The 21,711-nt window shown below is 40.4% G+C and overlaps 1 protein-coding gene across 1 annotated transcript in view; it reads left to right on the forward strand.

Annotated features, from left to right (window-relative positions):
* LOC136885574 (facilitated trehalose transporter Tret1) overlaps positions 1-21,435 on the forward strand; it is a 142,419-nt gene extending 120,984 nt beyond the window's left edge. Inside the window, exon 3 of the mRNA XM_067158222.2 lies at positions 19,403-21,435. Within this exon, the coding sequence (XP_067014323.2) occupies positions 19,403-20,464 (1,062 nt within the window). The 3' untranslated portion in view covers positions 20,465-21,435. The remainder of the gene's footprint in view (positions 1-19,402) is intronic.
* The last annotated feature ends 276 nt before the right edge of the window (positions 21,436-21,711 follow it).

Consider the following 21,711-nt stretch of genomic DNA (forward strand, 5'->3'; position numbering starts at 1 on the left):
TCACTCGCACTAGGTCCTCACGGTCTATAAGTTGAAAATTTTTAAAATATGTCTACACATTAGTTTTTTACCGTGTGACATTTCGTCCAACCTGTGCGATCATTGACCCGTGCCATTTCCGAGTATTTGTATGCCACTCCCGTCCGTGTGTACTTCAAACGCCGCAGTAAAGCAAGTATATGTGTTGACTGTAAACTGACAGGCAATGAGTTCGTGGACTGGCGCCTGTAGTGTAGGCAATGTGGCGTACACTCATGTACGACAGTCATAACTTCTTGGACTGGCGCCTACAGTGTAGGCAACACAGTGTACACCTATGTACGTACTGCAGTGAATATGTTCGTGGACTGGCGCTATCAGTCCAAGGATCACAAAGTCTTTTGACCTGTCTCTTCTAATCTTTTTCCCATCGTGTTGATCCAGGTGACTTTGATTTGATCATCCCAAACGTTTCGCGAGCGTATCTTCATGTGAATATCAAGCATTGGCACAAGGGAGTAGTGGCAAGTGGATAGTCTCTTCATTGGTTTCAATGGAGTGGCCAGACGAAAGCATGAGGCAGTGATTTGGAACTCCTAGTTCCCATCGCATCACAATCAAACTAAAGTGCACGATCTGTGAAAACACAGGATTTGAAAGTAACCAGTACTTCGTTAAGGCGTAAGGTGAAGAAAGATTCTGTGTATCAACATTTACGAAACAGTCATAGATAGTAAAGCAGTCCGCGGAGCCTGGCTGCAGGAAGAGGAGAGACAAGCATATTTGTAAAATGCAATCGTTAGGAGCTTATCTTGCCTTACTTTTTTAAAAGCGAAATCATCCACTACCGTCTCCACTGACTTTTCTTCTTCTTATTATTATTTAACTGTAAGAAACTTCCACACTATACATAGGAGAGTCATTAAGTTTGTGGACAGGCCGTCTAGTGTCGTTGTGTTGCAATGTAGCGGAGAGCATGCACCTCAGCATCTTGCCGCGACAGTCCTTCGCTAATATTATTTAGACTTTCACGGCCCTTTCTTCATCAGGAGAAAACAGGGAACGGAAACATCACGCATCAATGGTTGCTACTAGAAAGCTACAAAAAAAATTAGAATTGTGTCCTAAAACCTAATAGGGACGCCATTTTTGCTCCACGCTAGGGACAACGAATGGCAGCAGTGAAGCACCACTTTGTGATGGTTGTGATAATAGGTAGCCATGATTCACTGAGGTTGTAGCCTGTAGCGCGTTTCTCCTGATGAAGAAAATCAAGGTACCTTTCGAAACGCGCGTTGAGTGTATTTATATACTTTATTACACGGAAACCCCCAAAATATTACATCATGAATAGTTTTTCGCTAGTCCTAGCATCAGGCAGTTGCGTGCATACAGTATAAGCAGATCTACAGTCTCTGTTGTGAACTGCATTGGAACGTCAGCGACTGAACTTGAAATTGTCGTAGTTTGAGCAACGTACATATTTCAAGTTTTGCCAAAAATTAAGCAAATCCGCTATCGAAACGTTTCATATGATCAAATCAAAGTCACCCAGATCACTACGATCTGAAAAAGACGCGAAAGACAGATCAAACTATTATGTGATCCGTGGAATGTTAACGCCAGTCCACGAACATACTGACCGTCGTACGTACCTAGGTGTACATTGTGTTGCCTACACTGTAGGCGCCAGTCCACAAACTTGCAGTACTGCGGCGTTTGAAGTACACAATAAACAGAATGGCCTTCAGCTCAACAACACCTAGTTTTACTAGTCTTGCAGCTTTTTATTCGGAAGGCAGAGGGGCTGGCCCCCCACCTTCGTCTGTCCTGAGAACGGTTTTCCATTCTTCTGTACTAAGGTGAATGTCAGAACAGGCCACAATCACTACCTTCTAACCTTCTCCAGACCTCAAATTACTGCCAAATCTCCTTGGCCTGAGAGAGAACGTAACCTTTTAAGAGGCTCTCCGTGAAAACATTTTTAGTAGTAGTTAAAGTACAAATTTGAACAGTGCCTCTTGCAGACTATTGCGTAATAAAACATTTCACTAAGCGAACTATTAGATTTATTTATTCCCTGCTTATTTACAAAAAAACATAATAGTGACAAAGTAGTGTAGATTCTCCAGTATTTCAAATGATTGAAAATGATGTACAAAGTATTTCTAAGATTGCGGATTTGGAGGAGAGAGTGTGAAATAGATTAATGCCCTGAAATATTGTCCACTTTTCAGATGGCGAACCCTGACCCAAAAACGTCTCAGTCGCTGGGTATAATCCGAATTCGTTGTCGGATACTTATAGTCGTAATACTGAAAGATGCGTTCTTACAGTTCTTAGAGGGAGGTCCGTTCACTGCTTGCTTGGGTGGGGAGAAGGGAGTAGGCGGTATGGTTGGTTGCCATGAAAACGTGGGCGAGCCCGCTGCGGTTGCCATGGAGATAAGCCTGCTGGCCGGCTCGTGTTGTTTAGAGTTCCCAAACCTCTTACTTGAGAGTTATACGTACAACAGAGCACAGCGGTCTGAACGAAGCAACAAGTGAGCCGGAAACGAGGGGAAAGGAGAAACTAATGCAGGAATGTGGCAACACCGCAATGCTTCTCCCTCAAGCCCTATCTGTCAAAACGCTTCTTTTAATGTTACGGGTATTTAAATAAATAATCTTTGTCTGGAGATGGAATACCTCTATTTACCTGCGCACGCTACGAAGACATGTCAAAGTTGTTCAAAATAGCATCCCGCAGCTTCGACAACGTATCTGGTCGAACATATCAGCTTGTCATGTAAGCTACGTTACTAGCAGTGAGAATCTGTTTTATACTTCCTATATGTGTCTCGCAGATAAAACTCTTCCCGTAACTCCACGAGAAGAAATCAGCTGGTATCAGATCAGGCGAAAGAGGTGGCCACTCAACAGGATCTCCTCTTCCTATCCGCTTTCACGGGAACTCCTGTTTAATTTGTCCTCGAATAGGATATGACAAGTGAGCTGTGGCCGCAAACTACGAAGCACATTGTTGCAGTATAAGATTAGTTTTTCTACGCCCTGTATCTAACCAGCCTTAAATAACTCACGACGATTCATCTCTGAATGTAAATTAGCACCAAATATTTTATAGACATACTCCTAACAACAGGACCTTAAAAACTTATTTTCTGAGATATGAGCATTCAAGTCAAATCGCTTTCATGTTGTATTATCTGTTTCTTTTGAGTAGACCATGGGGTTTGCTTTCCTCTTGTTGGCTGTCTTTTGCTTATTTGGTACCACTATTTTTGTGGACAATATTCCAAATGAACTGTATGTAAAATGGAATTTTTCCGTGCACCTATCAGCCTGGAACCGTCACTCACCCTCCAAATCCGCAGCCGTTGTTGTATGTAATTTGTTGATATATGTGCACTGAGTTTTGGAATGTCTACCTCAGTCTCCTTCCAAATTCGCAGCCCTTGATATATGTTATTTGTTGATATTTGTATAGTGAGTTGTAGGAATGTCTACCTCGCCTTCCTTCCAAAGCCATAGCCATTGTTGTGTGCAATTTGTTGATCTTTGTGTACTGATCTCTTGGAATGTCTAAGTCAACCTCTTTCCAAATCCACGTCCGTTGTTGTATGTTGTTTGTTAACCTTATTGTAAACTGACTTTTAACAGTGTCTGTACAACTTTCTATTCTTAAATATATTGTCTTAAAATAGTACATATTTCTTTTATGTTTCCCTTTCATGGCTCGTATCGCACTAGGATGTCATAGAAGTGACACCAACAGAGATCCCATGGCATCCAGCTACCAGCTTTGGGATTTATTTATTTATTTATTTATTTATTTATTTATTTATTTATTTATTTATTTATTTATTTATTTATTTATTTATTTATTTATTTATTTATCAGAAGCGAGAAATAATACATCAAAGAGATAATACAAGGGGCGATCAAAAAGTTTCCGTTCGACGGCCGAACAGTCCTGAATCAGGATGCCAATCAGACAAAATCGCTGTGAACATTCAGGCACTCATACCACTGACACACCAGGTTGAACATCCCCATGTGGTAAAATACCGTGTCCTGCTGCGTGAAGAAGACTGTAACCGCCGGCTACACATCCTCGTCCGGAACTTTTTTGAGGGGAGCGAAGGTATGATAATCACATGGGAAGAAATCAGTACGTGTGCCTGAATGTTTCCCACTTGATTTGTTGTTGTCCGTAGTGGATGAGGCTGGCCTCCCAGATCGACCGGCGTCTTGCGTCGAAACGCGCCGCGCACGGACCTTGGTGCACCATTCCACAACGGTGGTCTTCGAAAGACATGTTGTGCCATACACAGTCTTCATTCTCTGGTGGATGTTCACCTGTGTTTGTCCTTCGGCAACCAAGGACAGAATAAAAGCACATTGGTCCTGTTTGGACGCATTCGGTAATAACGTCACCATAGTTCACGTGGCCGCATTTAACGCACGACACGACTGCCTACATGTCCGTGCTTATATACCCTCATCGGAGTCGCGCTACATTGCATGTCTGCTACAGCACGCCCTCAAACGGAAACTTTTTTCATCACGCCTTATATTACATAAAATACTTTGATAGAAATGACACACATAAATTATACTATGTGGCCACAGGATTAGACTGCAGAGGACCAAAATCTGGCCACTTCAAGAGCATTTGGTGTCGCCTTAAGCAGATCTTCTACTGTACAACAGGCTGGCCTGCACCACATTGCAATAAGTGTGGTGGTCTGCCCTTCTCCACATTCAAACAAACTGGAATCTGCACTGAAGCTCCACTTCTTCAAGTCTGACCTGCATCTCGTGACACCTGAACAGTTCTATTGAGTGACATTCAAGTTACTCAGTGACCAGGAGGGAAATGTTCAATTGGCATCACCCATTCCTTAAGATGCTGGGCTAAAGTTCAGTTACTGCAGCGCAGATATCTAGGCGCGATTGCGATTTGTTTCTTCATCGCTGACTTCTCGAGATGCACGCGATCGTGCGGTTCACAAGGCTGTCAACTCTTGACCTTAAGAACAAGTCGTACATTCTTAGGCGCGGTGGCGCTACTTTACCAACTAGCGGATTGGTTTGGATGGGGGAAGCAGCCGTTAGGCATCTAGCATTCCGTACGGCGATAGCAGTGCATTCTATGTTGGACTGTGGTGGAATGATGAATTAATTTAAGATGCCGGCTAGTGACAAAGTCATTGATCTGGATTGGTTAGGTCCGGTTAGTGACAAAACAATTGGACTGTGATCAAGCAACTGGGTCACAGATTACTGTCAGGTCTCTAGTATTCCGTACGGCAATAGCAGTGCATTCTATGTTGGACAGTGGTGAAAAGCTCAATTAATTTAAGATGCCGGCTAGTTACGGGTCTGACCTGGTTAGGCCCGGTTAGTGACAAAACAATTGGATTGTGATCAAGCAACTGGGTCACAGATTACTGTCAGGTCTCTAGCATTCCGTACGGCAATAGCAGTGCATTCTATGTTGGACAGTGGTGAAAAGCTCAATTAATTTAAGATGCCGGCTAGTTACGGGTCTGACTTGGTTAGGCCCGGTTAGTGACAAAACCATTGGACTGTGATCAAGCAGAGGGGGGTCTCAGGTTAGGACCACGAAGCGGCTGTTAGGCCTCTAGCATTCCGTACGGCGATAGCAATGTATTCTATGTTGGACAGTGGTGAAAAGCTCAATTAATTTAAGATGCCGGCTAGTTACGGGTCTGACATGGTTAGGCCCGGTTAGTGACAAAACCATTGGACTGTGATCAAGCAAAGGGGGGTCTCAGGTTAGGACCACGAAGCGGCTGTTAGGTCTCTAGCATTCCGTACGGCGATAGGAATGTATTCTATGTTGGACAGTGGTGAAAAGCTCAATTAATTTAAGATGCCGGCTAGTTACGGGTCTGACTTGGTTAGGCCCGGTTAGTGACAAAACCATTGGACTGTGATCAAGCAAAGGGGGGTCTCAGGTTAGGACCACGAAGCGGCTGTTAGGCCTCTAGCATTCCGTACGGCGATAACAGTGCATTCTATGTTGGACAGTGGTGAAAAGCTCAATTATTTTTAAGATGCCGGCTAGTGACCGGTCTGACTTGGTTAGGCCCGGTTAGTGACAGCTAATGACAAACCTGGGGCCGATGACCTTCGATGTTAGGCCCCTTAAAACACCAAGCACCATCATCATCACAATGACAAACCAATAATTTGTTTTGTTGCAGATTGCATTTAGTTGTGTTTTTATTGTGCGTGGGTTGGTAGCGCAATGCTTTCCACGTTACTGGTGGAAATGACGTCATATTCAATTGTACCTCAGCCAATGCAAATGCTACAGTGTGCTTGATCAATGAATAATGGCTTGCGCTCAATGAAATTAGGTTATAAAAGAAAATGTACTTCTGGGAAACGGCGCGTAGGTCCCTGGCTTTCCCAGTGAAAACATCTATCCTCTACAAGGTGTTCCACAAAAGATGTTTTGTATTCTAAATCCATTATAATGTTATAAATCTTATCCTGCACATACTGAAATTCTACCTATGCTGGCTTCTTGCCTGGCGCTCTTTAATTCTTGCTTGCCGTGATATATCTGGAAGTGCCTGAAGCTTCTTCTTGATGTAAGACGGTGGCAAGCTGGCTCGTAACCAAACAGAGGATAGGCCTGAGATGTCTTTGCCTTATTGTTTCCTGGCAGCTTTTCTCAGCGGATGTCGGAAGGTGCTATACCGGCAAGTCAGTGGAGCTTTTCCAGAGGTGTAAGCACGCTGCCAGTGATAATTCGGCATGTCTCGTTGAGTGCCACACCCACGGTTTTGGTATGGCAAAATTTATGCCATAATAGGCAAGCGCATTTAGCTGTAGAATAGCACAGTACAAGGTCAGGTGTTCCGGTCGACTTCCGTACGATGTTATCTCCAGCAGCCACTTTCTGCGTGATGTTCAAGCAGTGCTTTCGGAACGTCAAAGTACGGTCAAGAGTAACTGCCAGATATTTGTGGGTACTTCAGTGTTCCACTGGATAAAACTTGCGGTGTTTCCTCAACAACTGTGAAATGCTCTGCTTTAGGTCTGGTCTTCTCTACAGCTGAAGACTGGACTCCATTTTGGTTAACCAGTCATCGCGTTAAGTTGATCAACATCCAAATGACATTAGTCTGACCGATACCATCTATTGATTTCCAGTTCTCATCATGCCTCTTCATCTCTACATTAAAACTGTTGTGATTCGAGAACACGGGAGGACACCCAGATTGGCCTAAATGAAGAAATGCCTGACCTCAATAGCAAGTGGCAGAAGCCAAATACCCACCGAACAGATATGCCCAGTGCAGAGAAAAATGGAGGTTGAAAACCGCCCCACAGCTTTGAAGATAAACAACACTGAATCTGGTTTTAATCTACCATGGGAAACTTTGACTGCTCTTAATCGGATTCGGAACAATCGTGAGATCTACGCTGAATCTCTTTATATGGGGGTGGGGGGTGAAGGACGGGGGTTCCATCTCCCCGGTGTGACTGTAGTGCTCCCATACAGTCTATTCAGCTCATGAGTCCGAAAGCAAGACAAGGGAAAAAATCAAGTTTCATATGTATTGTATTTAGTGTTCGACAGACTGAAGCCTTTACAGTTCAATCAATCAACCAAGCAAGCAATCACCACTGATCTGCATTCAGCGCAGTCCCCCACGTGGTACATTCTCTATCTGTTGTTTAACCATTCTTTCCTTAAATAATTCCAAAGAATTTGGAAATGTTTCAACATCTTCCTTGGTAAATTATTCCAATCCCTAACTCATCTTCCTATAAGTGAATATTTGCCCCGATTTTTCCTCTTGAATTTCAACTTTATCTTCATATTTCGATCGAGCAGCTCGTCTCCTTTCTCCCAAGTCTCCAAATTTGCTCCATAAATAAATCCATAGAAACAAATCTTACCAAAAATGTTTATTTTCTACGGTAGATAGGTCTCCCGCTCCAAATATTTTCAGTTTCTTGTTGGATTTTCAAGTACCGATTTGCATATTAATAGGAGACGTTCTCATAATGATGGCAGGTGCTGAATGTCAACTATCAATTGCCCTATTGGTAAGAAATGCAAATACACTGTGTACATGAATGGACAACAATGAATTGTCGTTGACTGTACTGTTGATTTGGCAGCGATCCAAGGAGCATTAGCAGTTGGCATCCTGATTAGCAGCCATGGTAAGTTGGAAACGCTGTCGGATGTCAATTGCGATATACTGTATGGCTACTAAATGAACATAACTAGCTTAACCGAGTTACTGGCATCTGCGCTTTGGCGTCCCGTTGGCATCCTAGTGTGACATCACTCTTAATCTCTGTGGATCTGTGGTAGACTGTCGGCCTCCGTATCCCAAGATAGCGGGTTCAAACCCGGCAGAGGTAGTCGGATTTTTGAAGGGCGGAAAAATGTCCATTCGACACTCCATGTCGTACGATGTCGGCATGTAAAAGATCTCTGGTGATACATTTGGTATTTACCCGACAAAATTCATTAAATCTCAGCCATAGACGCCCAAGAGAGATCCGGTTTACTCTGTCTGTCATCTAGTGGGCCTAGAGTAAACCGGAACGTCGAAATTGACGAGCAGAGAGCCAGATGGCGTCAAATCGAAATGTCTGCACACGGTAGCTGAGGCCATACGATTATTATTATTATTATTATTATTATTATTATTATTATTATTATTATTATTATTATCTCCTACGAAGAGATCTAAACATTCTCATATCTGTCTGTCTGCACTATTTGTATGCGTGATGGTGCTAGGGGTGGTGATAATTATTTTAAGGGAGGACTATTACATTTAGAGACTGAAAAACTCACTTGACGACACATTTTCTTTCGCAGAAGTAGGACGGATGACTGATACGAACTTTCTTTTTTTGCAAGTTGCTTTACGTCGCAGCGACACAGATAGGTTTTATGGCAACGATGGGACAGGGAAGGACTAGGAGTGGGGGAATGGGAAGGAAGCGGCCGTGGCCTTAATTAAGGTACAGCCCTAGCATTTGCCTGGTGTGAAAATGGAAAACCACGGAAAATCATCTTCAGAGCTGCCGACAGTGGGGTTCGAACCTACTATCTCCCGAATACTGGATACTCGCCACACTTAAGCGACTGCAGCTATCGAGCTCGGTGATACGAAATTTGATGAGCAAAATATACAGTTATTTCCCAAGATGAACATCCATGTAAATGTCATGTAATCCATGTCTTTAGAGTAAATTGGTTATCCAAAACGGCGGCTGTATAATGTACACACATTTGAAAAAAGGACATTGTTGGACTCCCAAAAGTGTTGATCCCGCTTAAGATGAAGTGCAGATATTGTCAGCGATGCTGTGACGAAGTAAACAAATCGAGGTTCGCCTGCCTGCTGCTCAAGGCTGAAAATTGCTCTATCACGTTCAGTGGTTGACTGAAATCCAGAAGACCGGCAAAAGGTACAGAATTGCTTCAGCAACACCATGTTGAACGTTCACGCATTGTTCGCAATCACGCCAAAGGGAATTGAATGTTCACAAGTAACGTCATATGTCACTGATTTCACGGACAGTCCGTGATTTTTTTATTGCAGTTATTTAGAAGTTTTGAAAGTAATTCAGAACTGCTCAAAAGTGAGGGCTATTACTGTATTTCTCTGCCACTGGGCATAGTGCGACTTTTTGTCTGCCCAGTGCAGAGAAGGAATGAACAGGTCAACACTAACGAAGATTGTTAAGAGCAGGGCTTAGGATGCGAGCACCCTCTCGAAAGAATTCCGGATGGGCTCTATAGGATTGAGGTCCGGTGACCGTGAAGGCTAGGTCAGAGTTCTCGTGTCCTTGGAGCGTTCATCGAACCAATCGTCAACAACTCGGGAGCGATGTATCGGCGCATTGTCATGAACAGTTGGGTGGACATTATCCGCCGGAACGTTATTGTATTGCAAATACAACGTGAAACACGTAAGTTGTAATGAATTTCATAGGCTTATTTAAAAAGGACAAAGTTCCTTTGTTCTGTTTTTGACCCTGAAAAGAGTACCAGTGGTATATAAATGCTTAGTCTCCGTGCATTACATAAGAACGCATTACTGGTATGTGCGTTCTCGCGATTAAATGAACTGGATAAAATCATACTAATGTTATCTTCTTTTGATAAATGCTTCCCTGAATCGCATGTACTTATACATAAGTTTAATCGATGGATGCATGAATAACACGAATCCAATTTGTGTCATAAGTGAGTTAAGGGGGTTATGACTGAAATATTTGATTTTTGGGCCAAAAAACAGGTTTCCTTTATTCATAAAAATATAATCCATTCCTTCCTCTATCAGATAATGGTATCAATTAAGTAGCTCCGCCATTTTAAAGTCCTTAGAACGACCATTTAAATGGAGAGTTCTATGTATTTAAAGACCTACGACACGCCTTAAAGCAGCACAGAGCAGACAGAGAAACCTGATCAAGAGAAAATGAGAAGTCATCAGAAATTGCAGAAAATATCCAAGGGAGATATAATTAGGACGGCTGAGGGGAGACATATGGTACCAGACAATTCTGAAATCAGAAGATATTATTTTTTACTTTGTTCTCGCTTTGCAATTTTTTAATATTTTGCTCTGTAGAAAATGCTTCTTGCGATGCAATTCTTGTCAGAACTTGTTTTAACTTAGTGAGAATATTCTGAAAGGTATAAATATTAACATTTGTACTGGATTTTAAAATAATTTAAATTTTAATATAAATTTTGATGTTCAGTGTTGGATTAAATCTGTTTTTTAATTAGAAACATTTTAAAAATCATTTCTGGACAAAATAGTATTCATCTGATACTAAACCCCATTACTATTTGTACATACATTAGGTTAATTTCAACAAAATTTCAGCTTGGAAAAACGAAAACTCTTACGCAAGGGACACTTTTTAAGGGGCTGCTTTTTAAGCATAAAAATTGAAAAAGCTTTTGAATCAATTCACCAACACTCCTCAAATTTGGTCAAATATATGCTTATTTGTACCGAAATGCAACAACTAAATTTGATAAAAGTCAAATAAAAACTGTAAAAGTTTCAAAATTGTGTCCTAAATCCCCTCAAGGGTAGTTTGGAATTCTTAAAGGATTCATGTTTTGACACAAAAATAACTCTATTTCTTATATGTAAAATGGATATACCCGCACGATACACTCGTATTCTGCCATTTCATGGTAGAGACGAATGTACACGAATGGGATAGTATTGGGAAACATGTCTGAACCTCCTGGTATTTACAAAACAATTTATAATGGAGTTATTCCTATTGAGTTGGACAATCAACAGAAAAATGTTCATCTTTATAACATATTCTGGCAGCTGTGCATTGAAGTAATAAACGATAAAAGAGCAAACTTAATTGGGCCCTTTTTTGGACATGTACGAATGAATTTCCTGACTTTGGTTACTGGAAGGTCATACATGTACAGACTGAATAGTAAGGGGGCCACTACAGAACCCTGGAGGAGTCCACCGTTTATCTTATGTACTCCAGTTTTGGACTCTTCTGAAAATTTGGGAGCTATTGTTCTTCAGAATGCATTAATGGTGACTTTGTCCGTGTAATTAAAACATCAGTCTGCCACTTTGTATTTCATACACACTTCTTCTTTACCTTATCATTATCATACTAATTTTCCAATTGTACACCAGTATATATTAAAATTTTATGAACAGCTAGTGTCAAGAAATATCCAATAGCTGTAATTATAAAATTAATATTTTGTATGACAGATAAATTTGTAGCGTAAAATTTCGTACCGAAATGTTGCAATAGCAATATGAATCCACAAGATTTGAAAATTTGTTGAGCAACAACAGTGAATTGTATGATCTTGACCTTTATGCGGAAAGTAAGCGAATACTATGTCTTAGTATTGAACTGCCTGAAGATACTCCAAAGCTCGCCATTTTCATGCTATGCTGTTTTATGCCGATAAAATTTACCTTTCCGGACTAATGTTGCTATTGACAGATGAATCGGTGTTTATTTTGCGGTCCCCATGTGGACTGAAGAATGTGTAGAAAACAACAAGAATGCAACTGAAGTTTCACTTTAATAAATAAAAAAGCAATATTCTTCTTGCAGCGATTATTTCCAAATAGGGGGGCAAGGAACGAGGGACATACACCTCGGACAGTGTTGGAACACCGGAGTAAGTAACATTGGGCGTGGTCAAGATTTGGATGGCTTGTCACGCGCTGTTGGTGGTTATAAGGGAATGGAGGGGCGAAAAGGAACTGGCCGCCCTACCGTACGTAAACTCCGGCTCAGGCACACCTATGTGGAAGTTCGAACCTGCCTTCAGGCAGAATACACCCTTAAAAAACCAAACCCCATGGCACTACAGCCCTTGAAGGGCCTTGGCCTACCAAGCGACCGCTGCTCAGCCCGAAGGCCTGCAGATTACGAGGTGTCGTGTGGACAGCACGACGAATCCTTTCGGCCGTTATTCTTGGCTTTCTAGACCGGGGCCGCTATCTCACCGTCAGATAGCTCCTAAATTATAATCACGTAGGCTGAAAATTTCACCATTTCTTCTTATTACTCCTGAGAGGGTTTAGGAACGAAATATGGTGGTTAGTTCAGCAAAGGGGGTAAGGAGGGTGACACAAAAAAGAAAATAGTGGAAGGTAAGTAAACCGCATGACAAGTCTGATCAGCAGGTTGCTTAACCAACAGTATGTGAAGATTATGATGTGTTTCTTCAAACTTTTCTTTTTCTTCTTCTTATTCCTCTATAAACGGTATCTAAAAATGATAAGTCCACGTTCAGTCCCCCATAGCATAGGGGGTGAGAAGGTGTGAGGAAAGAAAATGTCGAAAATGACAGAGATTACAGGTGAATGTGTGTGTATGTTTCAGCATAGCTCTCAACCAAACTAGATAGACATATAACTTACTGTCTGAAAAAATTACTGTAGGGGCAAGAAACCCTTAGCACCCCTAAAGAAAGGGGTGAAACGTAAAAATCCGAAAAATGACCGATATTGGTGGTGAGTTCCTAGTCTTTGGGGCAGCTGAGATGAACCGTGATACTCTGGATGCCGTTTGAGCCAAAGTTCATTCCCAATAGGGATGGGGGTTAGAAGTGGTGAAAGGAATGTCCAAAATTACCGAGATCAGGATGTACGTGTGCATGTTCCAGCATAGCTCTCAACTAAACATGATACTCATATGACGTACTGTTTGGGGAAAAAACTGTAGGGTAAGACACCCCTACGGGCGGGGGTGAAATATTAAAATAATAGAACACGACCAATAATAAAAGTGAAAACGATGTATATTAATAGATATATTGTCTTTTGCATTTAATTAAACAATTTATAAACATCTAACGCAGTTAAATTAATAAATACTAAAATTATTAATAGAAATTAATAAACGCGGGCGGCAAAGCCGCGGACACATGCTAGTCACTTCTTCTTCTTCTTCTTCTTCTTCTTCTTCTTCTTTTCTAGCCTATTTCAATCCACTGCTGGATATAGGCCTCTTCCATGTGCTTCCATCGTCTTCGGTCTTGAGCCACTTGGAACCAGCGTGTTCCAGCCAACAGCTTTATGTCGTCGAGCCATCTCTTCTGGGGTCTTCCAATGCCTCTCTTGTGTCCCCATGGTCTCCAGTGAACAATCCTAGAGGTCCACCTGTTGTAGTCTTGTCGAGCTACGTGTCCTACCCATTGCCATTTTAGTCTTGCTACTATCTCTAGGGTGTCTGTTACATTAGTTCTTCTCCTGATGTCCTCTGAACGGATCTTATCCCTAAGGCTGATCCCTAGCATCTGTCGCTCCATGGCTCGTTGCGTTCGCTGAAGCTTACGAGCACTTTCCTTCGTCAGAGTCATCGTTTCCAGGCCGTAAGTAGTAAGTGGCAGCACGCACGTATTATAAACCTTGGTCTTCAGGTTAATTGGAACATCCTTGTTGGTGAGGATGAATCTTAGTTTTCGGAATGCAGTCCAACTCATACCTATTCTGCGAAGAATTTCTGCACGTTGGTTGTCTTTTCCAAGTTTTATCTTGTGTCCAAGATAGATGTACTCATCGACAGCTTCTATATATTGGTTTCCCATTTTAAGTGGTCGACTCTCTGGGCTTAGAATTTTCGTTTTATTAATGTTCATTTCCAAACCAATCTTAGCAGAAGCAGTTTTTAATTTTTGGATCATGCTTTCTAGCTCATCTAGATTTTCACTTATGAGCACAATGTCATCGGCAAAACGCAGGTGGTTCAAATATAACCCGTTGATTTTTATTCCTTTATTATCCCAATGAAATTATTGAAATTTTCTACAACATACCGTGCCTTTATAGTAAAATATCAGTTAAAATTTTCATATTAAATCAACTATCGCAGGTATTAATCTAGGTGATGATGATGCTAAAATACTAATCGGCTTATTGATTATTAACAATTCTAAAACAGGTAACAATTCCATAATATATTAATCGAAGACGTATTGTTAACAGTTAAACTCAGTTGTCTTCTAAAGAATGGGGAGAATAAAAGTGACCTGGAAAATATGAAATGCTGGAAACCGCGATTTCGATGCACCAATCGGTTGCTGACTCATGTCTGCGCGTGCGCAGCTCCCAAGTACGTCCCTGTGTCATTACCTGTGAATGAATGAGAGCATCAGACGTGTTTAGTGACCAGTTAAATGCAACACAAAATGGTGCTCACGGTAAAACAGCGCGGGTATTATGCGAAGCACGATTCGTGGAAAACCTGTGCGGAACTGTTTGAGCAAGAATCTAACACTGGAAGTGTTTTGGCGAAACCTCCAGCAGGACTTTCTGGCAAAATGGCGTGAAACGGGCTCTGTAGGGAATGAAAACCTTAACTATCCGAAAAGAGTCGAATACCAGAAAACATTGCTACAGTAAAGGAAAGCCTCGAACAAAGTCCGACGAAATATCAGCGCCATTTATCTGTGCAAGTGGGAATCAAAGAGATCGTCGTGTCGAAACAAAGGACCTGCATCTGTATCCTTACAAATTTACTGTTCTACATACGTTCAAGCACCCAGACGAACCTCCGCGTGTTGAGTGGTTTCTGAGTGAAGTGGGGTCAGAACTTTTGGATTCTCAGATTTTCATTTCTTCAGATGAGGCCATATCCAACATCTTCTGTGATTTTCATTAACAAATTTATAATACAGGCCAGAACAAATCTATTACATTCATTGAGCTGCCTCGATCTCATCCTTGACTCTGACGATATGAAAGTTACCGAGGTCTGGACGATTCCTACAACGCCATTCTTTACACAGCTAGCCCCTGTGATGAATGGTGTGAAAATGTCGCCCATAGGATCAGTTGGTGCGTGTATTTAAGTGGGCTTTCGTAGACTGGTGTGTAAAATCAACATCTGGCTCGTTGAGGAAAACAACGGGAGACTACCTAACCCCTCAGTTCCCAAGTAATCCTCTTCACTGTGCCACAGGCCATCTATGACAACAGTTGGTCCAGCTGTTGAGGATCAAATCAGCCAGCCGGCTGACTAATCAACAAACAAACGTACGAACTAACTCACAAACAAGAACAACCGTGTATACATACTGTACATCAGAACATATACTATTTTCAAGGTAATTGCATGACGGTTCAGCCTAGTACTGAATGTAACCATATTTAATAGGACGCTTTTTGCAAAGAGTTTCCTTATGAAATCGTCATAATTTCAAAGATCTTAAAAAAGTATTTCAATATATTAAAAATCTTGGAGGTGAAATTTTTAAATGGTAAATAATTTACAGTGAGAAATTTGACAATCAAGCAATTAAAAAATTTGAAAATAAGATTGTTTTCTGTAGACTGAACAGGAAGTTTCACATATAAGGCATACTGAATTTCGTTTCTGTCAGGTTTAGGGGATTTATGGAACGTACATACATACTGCACATTTTCATTATAGACTGCAATGCCTTTCAGCGTTCAGTCTGCAAGCCTCTGTGGATTTACTTAACGTCACCACAATCCTCTATTTGTAACCTGCCCTGTGGCTTCGTTTAGTTCTATATATATTATTTTTAAATCAGTAGAAACTGAGTCTAACCATCGTCGTCTGGGTCTCCCTCAACCTTCCATGACTGAGTCCATTATTCTCCTAGGTGATCTATCCCCCTCCATACGCCCATTCGACACTCCATGTCGTACGATGTCGGCATGTAAAAGATCTCTGGTGATACATTTGGTATTTACCCGACAAAATTAATTAAATCTCAGCCATAGACGCCCAAGAGAGATCCGGTTTACTCTGTCTGCCATCTAGCGGACCTAGAGTAAAACGGAACGTCGAAATTGACGAGCAGACAGCCAGAAGGCGTCAAATCGAAATGGCTGCACACGGTAGCTGAGGCCATGCGATTATTATTATTTTTACCCCACTACTGAAGCCGAATTTTGTATACGGTTTCATCAATCGAGTTCATTCCTAACTTAGCCTTTATTTCCCCATTCCTGCCATTGTTCCCACCTGTTTTTACCAGCGATCATTCTCACTACTTTCACGTCTGTTACTTGTAACTTACTGATAAGATATTCTGAGTACACCAGCCTCCCTTAACGGTAAGTTGGTCTGAAGGTGTAAAGATAGTTTCGACCGGGAGCTTACTGCATTAGATTTGCTGCTCCTTGATTCATTCTCAAGGGAACAAATTAAAAATTGAAGTTCCAATTTTCAATGCTGGAAGCTGTTTGTGTCCCTTTAAGACATCAAATAAGGAAATAAGAGGGTATGGCATATTTATTTATTTATTTATTTATTTATTTATTTATTTATTTATTTATTTATTTATTTATTTATTTATTTATTTATTTATTTATTTATTTATTTATTTATTTTATTCATTTATCTACATATTTATTAATTATTTATTTATTTATTTATTTATTTATTTATTTATTTATTTATTTATTTATTTATTTATTTATTTATTTATTTATTTATTTATTTATTTATTTATTTATTTAAGGACGGTACTTAAAGAGACAAATTTGCTTTCACCGAGCTCCTTGAATTATGTTCTGAGGAATGAGCCATCTCCTAAGGCCGTGCGACGTACTGAAAACTCGCAGAATTTATTTGTTTAGCTTATGACTAATAGAAAGTGCTGTACGTTACAAACAAATATAAATTAAATAAAGAAGTAATTGAAAAAAATTAAAAACACTAAACAATCAATCAAACTCATTGAGAGTTCATAAAATCTAAATTGTCCAGCCATTGAACAGTCTCATGTGTAGCCCACATAAAATCTTTCAATGGCCCCAAGTGTGATATCTGGGGCACTCCATCGCGATATGCCGGATGGTCTGCTTTTCCTCGCTGCAGTCACACCCAGACGAGGATCTCATAACGCACTTATATAGCAACGAGCCACCCCTTCCATGACTGGTGCGAACTCTACTCAGGGCAACCCAGGTTTTTTTCTTGGAAGATTATAACCAGCTGGTAAATGCTGAACACTCTGCCACTCACGAAATCCCTTGTATGACTTCTTGAGGAACTCCCTGACAGTTTGAAGGGAATCAGATCTTGATAACCGTAGTACTGTGTTCCTTGAATAATTATAAATAGTGAAAATAATTTAGATGCTAATAAATTATAATGCAAACGTATTTAACTAAGGCGCAGTATTTTCTACCCGTACAAATATTCAGCCGTGAGATTTGCATAAATATTATCGATCACAGTCCCTAAAATTAGAATAGAATAGAATAGAATAGAATAGAATAGAATAGAATAGAATAGAATAGAATAGAATAGAATAGAATAGAATAGAATACTCCCATCCCCTAGTTCCGCATCGCCTGGAATTGCGGAGAGAGCATTCGTTTATTGCAATACATTAAATTTGTGTGATCCATGCATTACATTATCCTCTTTCAATTATTTGACTACACTAAATATAACCAACCACTGAACAGTCTCATTTGTAGCCCACATAAAATCTTTCAATGGCCCCAAGTATGATCCCTAGGGCACTCAATGGCGATATGCCGGATGGTCTGCTTTTCCTCGCTGCAGTCACACCCAGACGAGGATCTCATAGCGCACTTATGTAGCAACGAGCCACCCCTTGTCCTAGGTGTTAAGCCGACACTCCGGAGATAAAAACCGATATTTTGGTCATTTTGGTGAATTTTTTTAATGACTAGAATTCAAAGGATTTCCTTTTTCCTGTCACGAAGTTATTCCGCTGAATTCAAACAACTTGTCACTGTAATAATGCTTTGTTTTGCCAATTGTAATTTTACATTTAAATCCCGTTTTCTCCCATAATATTCTGCCAAATGTAACAAAATATGTATGGTATATGTATCACAGCTATGTTAAGAAACCTGTGTATGGAATTTTTGATTGCAGAATGATTTGAAGTAGTAGGAATTTTTAAGTCCAAAATTTTAGAACGTAAAAATTACACAAACTTTAGTACGATATATCTTCTTATATAAATTATGTACAGTAAAAACGATACGTAGTTCTTTTAAAAGAAGTATTATCTACCAAATTACGAATTTACATTAACATGTTAATTAAATTTCATGAAAAATGGAATTAAAAATTTAAAGAAAAATTATTTTGGAAAACTATTCATTGTATATGAAAGAAATGTTCGTTATATCTCTACTTTTATGTAGGTGACATTCCCATAAAGTTTCGTGAAAATCCATGCATTAGGTAAAAATATATTTGTATCTCCGGAGTGTTGCCTTAACAATGTTATAGTATACGACAACATGTATCTCCCCCTTCCTAAGCTTATTTAGTGTTTACTTTTGTGTCAAAAATCTTATAGACTTATCCTGAAATATTACAACATACATTATGACTGGATTGAATTAGTAAATGGATAATTTCATGGTTGAATTGTAGTCTTGTATGAATGAATGAATGAATGAAAAACACTCTTCTCACCTGGTCACGGATAACCACTAACTGGAGAGAGAGCATTCATTGATGACTCAGCGATTGATTGGGTAAGTGAAGGACTTGGTGGACTGAGTTGAACATTTTATTGTGAATGAAATACTGTCTGCATAAATGAACGAATGAATGAATTAATTGATGAATGAATCACTGAGTGTATGAATGAATGGAGTGGATTCCAAGCAGGTCCTCTTTCCCAGTCGCGGATAACCACCAGCTGGGGACAGAGTTTCATGAATGCATGAAGGGATGGCAGAACCCCTAAAATTTATGCAACTCACGGACGTAACTGTAGAGCGGTTAGACTATAGTTGCACCTTGTTCAAATTCGTTTGCATTCTGATCTATTCGCGCCTAAAAGTTATTTTCCTAATTATGCGGATGTTCTATTTGAATGTACAGTAATTAACAATGTTATTCTTTTTTCTTAATAGGTGACACAGGTGTATGTTGGGCGGTTCACCATCGGTCTCGCGTGTGGAGCCTGCACAGTGTTGGTGCCTCTCTACAATGAAGAGATTGCTGAAGACTCTATTCGCGGTAAACTTGGAGTGTATTTCGACTTCGTTCTCAATATTGGTATCTTGTTCATGTATGTTCTGGGATCGTATCTCCCATACCTCTGTTTCACTCTGATTAGCGGCGCCTTTCCTGTCATATTTTATGCATCGTTCTACCGGATGCCGGAGTCTCCCACGTTCCTAGTATCCAAACATCTCTTCCTTGAGGCCGAGAAATCCCTGCTGTGGCTACGAAATGGGAGCATAGTATATGATACGGATACACAGCCAGAAATCATGCGTCTCATTGTCCGCATGAGGGAAGCTGCAAGAACAGATCGCCCTTCCCTGTTCAATATGAGCACATTCAAGGCAGTAGCAATTGTTTTTGGACTCATGTTTTTCCAGCAATTGGACGGTATGAATGCTGTTATATATTATTCAGTGCAAATATTTCAAGAAGCCGGTAGTTCTTTGGAACCTACGTACTGCACAATGATCATAGGTGCAGCTTTAGTGCTGGCAATGTTTGTTCCTACCTTTACAGTGGATAAAATAGGACGAAGACCTCTTCTCTTGCTGTCCACGATAGGGGCAACATTTTCTCTAGCATTTCTAACCATCTATTTTTACTTCAAGCAGAATGGTTTTGATATTGAATCATGGCGATGGTTACCGTTGACATCGCTGGTAATTTACGTAACAGTTTTATCCATGGGCCTAAGTCCATTACCTTTCTTCATGGTGGCTGAGCTGGTACCAACGGCTATTAAAGGCAAAGTAAGTGCTTACGCCATATCATTTAACAGGTCAAATACATTTTTACTTACAAAGCTTTTCCCCTACTTGGTGATCACCATAGGTCCAGACAGAACGTTCGGCATCCTCTGTTGTTTGTGTATTTTAGCAACTCTCTTTGTATCAGTGTGTGTTCCCGAGACAAAGGGAAGATCTCGAGAGGAGATAGAACTCATGATGGAGACCAGTCTGACATGATATCGATACAATACCTGTGGTTTCTTGTGACAAATCGATAGTAAGCCACGTGATTCATGTGCTGAAAGATCAGCCAAATTACTGTAAACATTTGTGCAGGTACGTTTACTCTGAACGTGAGTGAAGTACAAAATATACCGGGTGTCTCACCTAAGAGACTTGGCGTGCATTTTCTCTGGTGTGACACGACGTTGCCTAGCAACCGTTCTGTGATGTGAGGTACTAATAGACGGCCCTGACACACACATCCTGTGCAGCTCTCAAGGTACTGTTGCTAGGCGACACCGCGTCACACACTTTGTTACATTAAACTATTTTAACGTCGACTTATGTTCCTCAACAACGGGTACACGGAAAGAAAGACTTTAAGACGCTCTTAGTGTTTGGGTAGAAGGCGTATATCGGCGAGTGTATCTAAGTTACAATTACTTTTAATGTCTCAATTGACAAATAAAAGAGGGGATTGCCTGATCGAAGAAAACAAATGAAAATCTGAAACATAGTTTTCATGAAATACCGCTTAAAATAAAGCAAAATATGTGACGTCACACACATATTCTGTTATAAGATGGCGCTGTGTTGACTCACGCCCTCAGTTGGAGGTTAGCTGCCACATCGTGGTCAGTTGTATAGAATAATAAATTTAATAATGGATATTGGCTGATTGAAATACAGACACCCATGATGATGATGATGCTTGTTGTTTTCTAACATCTAGGTCATCTTCCAATAAATACAGACATCCAAATAAATGAAAAAGCATTTGATTTTCTCAAACATCACTTTAATTTGAATGATTTGGCGAGCAACTATCCCAGCCATGGGGCTGTTTATTTATTGATCTTACTTTTACTCGTAATATTTCTCCCAAACTCTTAAATTATATATCTCATTTCTCTCCTCAGAGAACCATACTACACCGAGTGGTTACCCTAGTTCCAAGTGTACCACATTCTACTGAATAAAATGTATTATCCACATAATATTTGTCTTTTATTTCTAATAAGTAAGTCTATGAAACCTCAAAACCTTGCGACCATTACTATAGTGACAGCCTATATTATTTTAAAACTTCGTCTTTGTAATATGTAGATAGCATCAGCCCAAGCAAAAAAAAAACACGTTTTCCTTTGCTATAATCAAATGGTTATAAATATGTTCATGGTCATCCTTCAAAGGCTGCTAAATTCAGATGGCAACCAGCCATAAGATACAGCCAGCACGGTTGCTAGGTAACACTGTCTGAC

The sequence above is a fragment of the Anabrus simplex genome, chromosome 14 (assembly GCF_040414725.1).
Source record: "Anabrus simplex isolate iqAnaSimp1 chromosome 14, ASM4041472v1, whole genome shotgun sequence".
NCBI lineage: Eukaryota > Metazoa > Arthropoda > Insecta > Orthoptera > Tettigoniidae > Anabrus > Anabrus simplex.